The 7,936-nt window shown below is 44.0% G+C and overlaps 1 protein-coding gene across 25 annotated transcripts; it reads left to right on the top strand.

The window, feature by feature from the left end:
- Positions 1 to 397: 397 nt before the first annotated feature.
- On the top strand, positions 398 to 7,139 carry LOC109786359 (uncharacterized). 25 transcript variants are annotated; one of them, XR_005761983.3, is made up of 12 exons: positions 398 to 860; positions 1,024 to 1,582; positions 1,675 to 1,768; positions 2,281 to 2,379; positions 2,601 to 2,706; positions 2,785 to 2,911; positions 3,194 to 3,280; positions 3,393 to 3,470; positions 4,539 to 4,705; positions 4,821 to 4,928; positions 6,283 to 6,418; positions 6,739 to 7,139. XR_005761983.3 is itself a non-coding variant. In XM_073504936.1 (10 exons), coding segments are annotated over exons 5-10 (519 nt in total). In that variant the 5' UTR covers positions 398 to 860; positions 1,024 to 1,582; positions 2,281 to 2,706; positions 2,785 to 2,911; positions 3,194 to 3,221; the 3' UTR covers positions 6,744 to 7,139. The 25 variants fall into 25 exon arrangements, 4 of the variants coding, with proteins under 4 accessions (XP_073361037.1, XP_073361036.1, XP_073361039.1 ...); XR_005761991.3 differs by lacking the exon at positions 1,675 to 1,768 and having other exon boundaries at positions 2,810 to 2,911; XR_005761989.3 differs by lacking the exon at positions 1,675 to 1,768 and having other exon boundaries at positions 2,785 to 2,882.
- The last annotated feature ends 797 nt before the right edge of the window (positions 7,140 to 7,936 follow it).

Here is a 7,936-nt window from a genome sequence, read left to right as displayed (position 1 = left end):
CCCACCAGGTGTACTGACATATATAAGCGCGTGTTAGAAGAAGAAAAAAAAGGGTGTAGTTGTATGGGTGTCTACACGTGATTGTGAAACTAAGCAAATGTCTACACGCCTCTGTGGCATCCAGAAATAAGCATGTTGGGAGAACATGGACGTTCTCAGAATTTAGCGAATGTTGACTGTCGGATCGATTTTTTGATGCGTTCTGAAACATCGGATCTCGCTCCCGGATGATCCCAGCCGTCCGATCAAAACTCGACACTGTTACAATGAATAGTGCATACTCTGGTGTGCCACTGCCAGTAATTTTTGTGTCCCGCCGAGGGCATTTTCGGTTTTTCACGACTTAGGTCAACATGTCTTGACCGCTGGTGAGGGAGAGCGATTGCCCTGCTCCCATTCGTCGCTCGTAGGAAGCCCAGCCGCCGCCCCGTCCCCGCGTTCTCTCACGCTCCACCCCGACGCCCCTTCTCCACCCCTCTCGCCACGGCACCGTCCGCTTCCGCGCGCCTCTGCCGTCTCCTCCTTCTCCCCGGTGGCTGCCTCCATCTCCTCCGTGTCACCATCTGACCCAGACACGGTCGCAGTCCGCCGGCGCCGCAGGCGGAGGAGGCGCGGCTAGGATCGAGGAGCACGAGCCATCGCCGCCACCTACCCATCGGCGCTGTGAACGAAGCGACAAGAGAGGGAGGTCGTCGTCGGCCTTCTAAATCCCGCTTTTCCCCCGTCACTCCCCCTCGCGCCGTCCCCGCCTCGTTCCCCTGCCACCTCTCATAGTGCCATCGCCGCCCCATCTCCTCCCACACTTCTGATCTCCGAGCTCGAGATGCAGAGGCGCGCCGGTGCTCGACCAGATCAACACGGTATTGATTGATTTTAGATCTCATTTGCCTGCAAATCTTCCGTTCTTTCGTTTATGTGATGGATCTGCTGTTGCATTCGTCCATCTGTAGGTCCTTGTTTGATTTGTCTCGTCTCAATTCTGGTTACCTGCAGCTTATCCATGATTAGGACGTTTTTTTGCAGGTTGGTCCGCTATTTGCAGGTGATCGTTGGTCTGGCCGGTTCATTATTTGATTTGTGCCAGCTTGCTACTCTTCGTCCACAACTTTGCAGGTCGACCTCTTTTCTTCTCCCCTTCTCTGCTTTTAGGCTAGGCTTGAATTTTTGCAGCCATGTATTTTCCTTAGATTGCCTGTGTAGAGCTGCTATTAGATTCGGTTTATTTTTGCCTGTCGTTTCTGTTGGTGTGCATCCTGGTCAATGGGTGTGTTTGTTTCTTGTACTCCTATATTGGTAGATGGCTAGAGTATAAGAATATTATTCCCTGCTTGTATTTTTGTGGTCTCCTTTTCGTCTGAGCTTGTTTTTTGTGTGTGGAATATAGGTATGTGTTTTTTGTTCCTTCCTTGGATCCTGGTAGATTTTTTGTACCTTTCTGCTATGTCCTAGAAGTAACCTACTGATTTGTTTGCTGGTGCTACTCGCATGTGTCATGTTGTTGGGTTCTTCCTTACATGGGCGATTCCGAGCGATCTCTGCTTCACCTCCGCCGCCGGTGGCCGCGCTGGTCATGCTCCCGCTGGTTGAGCTCCTTCCCCTCTTATGTTCATGTACCATTTAGTAGGATTGTCTAGGTTGATGCAAAAATGTCTTGGGTTTCTTCTTGTGCAGCAGATTCTTAGGTAGCTATGTTCCAAAGGAGGACATTTTGGGGGCTTTCTTGTTTTGTTGGTGCCATGCCGTCAAGTAGATCCTTGGATTTAGCTAGGTTCGTTGTTTCATTGCCGGGTTTTCTACCTATTAAAGAGAAGCTTAGGTCTATATAGATTCCCGAGGTAATATAGTAAATAGGTGATGCCTTGTGGTATGCTTTGGTGCTTTTGGTGGTTAGTGTGAGCCTTCTAATTGGTGTTGTTGGATAACAAAGATCTGTCGAGCTATTTGGCTCTTGAGTTTTTACAAAAACAATTAGCATTTACCAGAGATCCTATATAGAATTGAGGGGATGGGTAAAACTAGATGTGTCCTACGTATCAGCACAGTAGTTTTTGTTGCCTTCCTTAGCTTGTTGGGTACCTGGTTTTTTCCTGTCGAGGAGGACCGATTTGGTCTGAGGGTGTGTCCTTTCTGAAGGAAGTTTTTGTTCCTATCCAGTACTATGAGACGAATTTGTTGCAGGGTAGCCAGGGTAGGTCTTTCTGCATATGCATTTGAATATGAGATGTCTCAAGATTGTTGGTCTACTTATTTTGGTCTTATACTGACTATGTCTTTGGTCAGGACAACTTGTGTGTGCCTCTCAGATTCCTACAGAAGAAATGATACCTTTTCTTTTCTATTGGATGGACAACAACATAACCACAACAATAGGTCTATCAGGTAATTGGCCATCTGTCTTTATCCATGTGTAGTTAGAACTTATATGTCAGATTGTGCTATCAAGTCAAGTTTTTGATTTATACTCTTGCATCTAAATAATGGGGAAACCTGTTTTCTCAAATTTTGCACTTTAGACATGGAATTTTTAGGGAAATTTGTGAATAGTTAAATAAATTCGAGCATTTGATTCACTGCATGTGCGTGGTGGTCGAGCACGGTAGCGCTTATGGGTGCCGTCTCCGTCGACTGGAGAAGCACAGGTCGCGGCTCACGCCGCTGCTCTATTGGGGTCATCAGCCGTCGTGCTTGCGTTGCGCATACGCTCAGGTACTACATCCCAGGTTCATGTCTCACAAACATCCATACACACAGTTTTGACCCCCTTTTTTCTGCTGCTCAATATAGTGAACCAACCGAGTCGTGGATGCAGTGAGCGTTGGGTGCTGTGTCCGTCGGCCAAGCAGCAAGCCGGAGCTGCAAGTCGTTGAACATGGGGTGCTACTGTGAGGATCTCATGTCTCTCACTCTATGTGTATATCTCTCTGTCCTGTTCCCCTTTTGCTATTCATTCATGCCTGTTAGGATTACTAAGTTTTTTCTTGGTTTTGTAGTTGTGGGTTGCTGTTAAGAATGATTACCCTTTTTTGCGAGAAAAGAATAATTACCCTGATTAGTTAGGATTTAAATGCCAGAAGTGGATTGCTGTTAAGAATCACTGGATGGACTATTTAAGTTTCACTCATAAGTGTTTACCATTTATAAATTTGGTTTCTCTTTTCGGACATTATATAAACTTTGGTGCATATTAATGCAGGTATTAGTAGACCATTTCCTTTCTGAATATGAGCTATGCTATGGATCTTGGGAGCAGGTCATCCTTAGTTTGCTTACAGTGGAGTAGGTATGGGAAGAGGTGAACTGAATCATCAATAGATTGAAGCTACGGTATCTGAATAGCTTAATTAAACTTATGTTTATTCATTTGATCTTTGTGTGTTTGCCAATGTTTGCAGTGGCGGAGAGGTGGAACTGGGAGTGGAGGTCAACATATTAAACGCACGCAAGAACTCATCTCTATGTACAAGTTCTCGGTACTGATGGTTTGCTTACTACTATTCTTCTTTAAGATGGGAGCATTGTCCATCATATCTCTCTCTTTCTGTTTATGCTACTTGACGTGGTCATGTGGTTGATTGCTGGACTAAACGGTTTAAATACATGAACAATTGAAAGCGGAGCCTGTCTTGCATTTTCATATCCGAAGCACATTTCAGACCAATATTTGAGAGCTGGCTGCTTGCTACCTCTACAAATATACATGCTAAAGTGTGTAGTATGTTATCTTTCAACGGGAGGTATAAGGGAAAAAGTAGAGTTAGGAACTTCGCGTACATTATTAACAACTTTCAAATTTATATATTGGCTCAGGCTCCTGGCCGTCTATTACATGTGTTAGATTCTTAGTTTTTTAGTTTATATCCTGGTTATTGCTTTTTACTCATTTTTTCTCATTCCTAATTCCAATGTACATGTGAACTCAAGGTGGCTTGATGTTGTTTGTTCTCCTGCAAATTAGCGACCAAATATTAACAGGTCCATTGTGCTATGAGCACACCTTTTTTCAGTTTTTGTACAAATGTCATATTTGTTGAAATATTTTGTGATGGAGTATCGGGTGGCCTGCCTTTGATAGTAGCACCCATTGGATAGTTTTCTATTTGTGAGTTTTTATTGCCTCTTGATCCATGGCACTCGATGTTAACATGTATATGACATACACGTAAACTGAGAAGGTTTCTTTTACTTGAGAACTCAAGGGATTATGTTACCTAGCCTAAAGGGAATATTCTTTGTAGATATTATTTTATTTACATGTATATTAGATACACATTTATGGCTCATACCTGATCCATATGAACTCAGAAGCTTTCTTTTCTTCTTAGGCATGTTGATATCTATCTCCATTGATATGGCATCTCCTTTTTCATATTACTTAACAGTATGTTTTCCGGGAAGTTAAAATATCCTAAACAATCTTGAACACATAACTTGAATGGACATGTATTATTTTAATGAAGAGTTCAATCCATGCATGTTTTTGTCATCTAATTTTGTATTCTCAGCTGCATGGAGGTGATAAATTTTAGTTTTCTATTCAGGCAGATCTGGCCTCCAGAGCAAACGAAACGGACGGCCAGATCTCCTTGTTGGAGGAGGGGGATGGAGGGATGGAGAAGCTCTCATCGTGGAGGGCGGTGTGTACGACGCCTGCGACCACGCCTGCAACATCTGCCTCGAGGCCTTCTGCGACAGTGACTCCTCCACGGTAGCTACCTCTGTCTTGCAGATGTAATGGTGATTGGCGATGTAAATATTTCGATTCGGTGGTAGATGTGTCTGAAGTTGAATATATTTTGGTTTTTTGTTTTGAATTGTCACAGGCTACAAGCTGCAAGCATGATTTGCATCTCCGGTGCATCCTTGAGTGGTGAGGACCATGCTTTCTTGCCTTTGCAATTTCCCCAAAAGTTATGTAACCATTCGACAAGGTGAGATCTCCTAATACCCCCTTACTGTTTTCTTTGTTGGCTGATGTGATTTTACTCTGTTTGTGGGAGTGGGAGTGGTGTTCCTTTGCAACCATGAATAGTGAAGTACATGGCTTCACGGCTTGGATAGTTTCCACTATAGATTTAGATGGCATTGGTTGTGTGCGATAATGTTGTCACTTGGTGGTCTTGATAGGATAGTGCCTCATCGTATAGGACATGCTTAGACCATTTGAATATATATTTTTGCGGACAACACACTTGCTTAGACCATGATTTATAAGATTTTCTTTATGTCACATGTTGGTCTGAGGGATTCACTATCTTCAGTGAGGCCAATCGTTTTGTCTAAATGATCGTGTTACATCAAAATTTACATGGACTGCATCACACTGCAGTGTCTTTTGGTTAGACCAGCCTGTATAACAAACTATATGCTGGCCATCAGCATGTTTTGGCCTTTTAGGTATATTAGATAAGTATATCTAAGAAATGGTTGATGTTTTATGATGATCGAGAAACGTAATGGTTTTTGTTGTGGAGCTACTGTGAATGTCATACGAATCAACTTAACCATAAGTTTTGTTTTGGTTCAGATACGAAAGGTTGTTTATATATGAAAAGAAAAGACGCTTCCAGGTAAACCCGGGCATGGGCAGCCCGGCCCGACGACCCGGCCCGAGCCCGGCCCGAAAACCCGGGCCGGGCCGGGTCGGGCTTGACATTCGGGCTGGGCTCGGGCTTTATTTTGCAGCCCGGAAAATAGTTCAGGCCGGGCTCAGGCTTCTGTTTTTCTGTATTTCAGGCCGGGCTTTCGGGCTTTGGGCCGGGCTTACACGTGCGTATACTAAAAAACAGCATTCAGGCCGGGCTTTCGGGCTTCGGGCTTGATTTCGGGCCGGGCTCGGGCTTGAAAACAGGGAGTATTTCGGGCTTCGGTCTGGGCGGGCTTGAGAAATGAACGTCGGGCTTTTACAAGCCCGGCCCGAAACCCGGCCTGGCCCGACGTTTGCCTGGGTTTACTTCCAGGAATGTATACACCAACTGCAGCATAGGATTCTGAATGTAAATCCTCCACACACAAACATGTTGCCAGGATTCCATTCATCCAAATTCCAAATGATAAAATATTATATAGGTATTTAAATTCAATTTTTTGGTAGCCTACCAAGATGACCGCTTGGTAAAATTCAAGCAGAACAAAGTTTGCGTCATTTTGTGCTGATCTTATTGTTAACACCAATCAAGTAATAAACTATATGAAATAATAATTGTGTTCCTTGCTTTGCGCTGTATGTAATAAACTATATGAAATAATAATGTCGTTGGAAAAATGTTGTCTTCTCTTGCATAGATCTGTGGCTCCATCCCATGGATGTTCAGGCTATGGCAGGAGGGGCAGCACCGGCTGAGAGGTGCTACTGCTGGACCATGACCACGGCGCCACCAAGCAGTCCCTCCTCTTCGCCTCCCACGACAAAGATTATCTGGTCAGAACCCCTCTTCCCCCTTCTCTCTCTCTATATGAGCTGCTCCCCTCGATTGATTCAGACTTCAGAGTTTCCTCTATACATTTCCTCCTTCCGAGACTCTGCCTTGGAGTGGATGGAACATAACATTTTTCTTTTGGGGAAATTTGTTTCACAACATATGTATGTTATGTACCAAGAGGTGGCAAGAAGAACACTTTGCACTATATTGTACTGTATGTGTCTGCACTGTATTACAAGAACAATCTTTCAGTTTTTATTTAATCTAATAGAAGAAGAATATAGAGTGAGTGATCACTGACATGTTCATAATCTGAAAGATAGAAGCAATAATCCGTAGAAGAAACTATATGTTTTGAGGAGGCGGAGTCAAGCGCGAGAGCATGAGGTGTATGCACCTAGTGGCTTTCTTCATACAAGCACAAGAGCATAAGGATCATGGCATGTAAGGAGTCGAGCAACGAGATGACCCAGTCAAACTATCAAGTAGTATTAGACATTGGCATAACTAAGTACGCTATTTATCTCGCAATGTCTTGCTGGCTCGCTTGAGCTATGTCATGACCCAACTGTTGTATCTATTTAGTTGTGATCCATTGTATTGGCTTACTTTTGGACTATGCTTTGGTTATAGCGCAACTACTTAGGTTATTTATCTCGCACCTCTCCAGTGGCTTCATTTGTCTATATAATGACTCGAAATTATGTGTCTACTATGTGATGACTTGTCGTGTTGGTTTACTTTTGCCAAAAATGATGCTTTGCTTTTGTATGATCGATTGCACTGCCCTTTGGCATTGCTTGGAGGGATGTTATGTATTGGGCACAATTATGTCATATATAAAGGCAATGCCATACTTTTGATGTAAATTTGATACATTTAACTAATTCAATTCGCAACTACTGTCGCAACAATAGATATGTTGTATACACGTCCGGGCAATGTGTTGAGCCAGGCACCACGCGCCAGGCGCGTTTCCTATCTAGTGAGCGTTAATCATGGAGGCCATTAGACCATGTATTTTGCATTTTGCATTAGTCTTCACAGACAGACAGGAACCTTTTGCGGTCATTCTTCTAGGTTGGGGGCTCTGCACCTTTGTCCTCAGTGCTGTTTTTTGTTTTGCAGGACACTCCTCACTTCTTGTACTACGCGTGCTCTACCTTGGCCTACCCCAGATGATCTGTTAGAACTGAGGAGTGCATGTGAGGAGTGTCCTGACTTTAGTTCTAACATGCTCTATTAGAACTGGGTTTTGCTGGCCCACATTGGGTCTCTTCCGGGTGTTTGACAAAAAACTACCACTTTAGGGGTTCGCGTCCCACAGAACTACCACTTTTTTAAAAGTGGCAGAAACTACCAAAAAAAACTTAATCTCGTGACTAAAAACTACCAAGTTGACGGAATGGTCGCTTTGACCGATTTAAGCGCGATTCAGACAGCAGGGGCCCACGTGCCAGGCTGGCGGGCGGCCTAACGGCTAACGGTGCGTGCGTGCTGCCGTTAGAGTGATAACC

The sequence above is a fragment of the Aegilops tauschii genome, chromosome 7 (genome assembly GCF_002575655.3).
Source record: "Aegilops tauschii subsp. strangulata cultivar AL8/78 chromosome 7, Aet v6.0, whole genome shotgun sequence".
Lineage (NCBI taxonomy): Eukaryota > Viridiplantae > Streptophyta > Magnoliopsida > Poales > Poaceae > Aegilops > Aegilops tauschii.
This window is presented reverse-complemented; position numbering and strand designations above follow the sequence as displayed.

Excerpts from the sequence above, each read along its gene's own strand:
- LOC109786359 (XM_073504936.1), top strand. The coding sequence starts at position 3,222 with ATGAGCTATGCTATGGATCTTGGGAGCAGGTCATCCTTAGTTTGCTTA. Across the intron at positions 3,293-3,392 it reads TGGAGTAGGTATGGGAAGAG|TGGCGGAGAGGTGGAACTGG; the intron begins GTGAACTGAATC and ends CAATGTTTGCAG. Across the intron at positions 3,471-4,542 it reads TCTCTATGTACAAGTTCTCG|ATCTGGCCTCCAGAGCAAAC; the intron begins GTACTGATGGTT and ends CTATTCAGGCAG.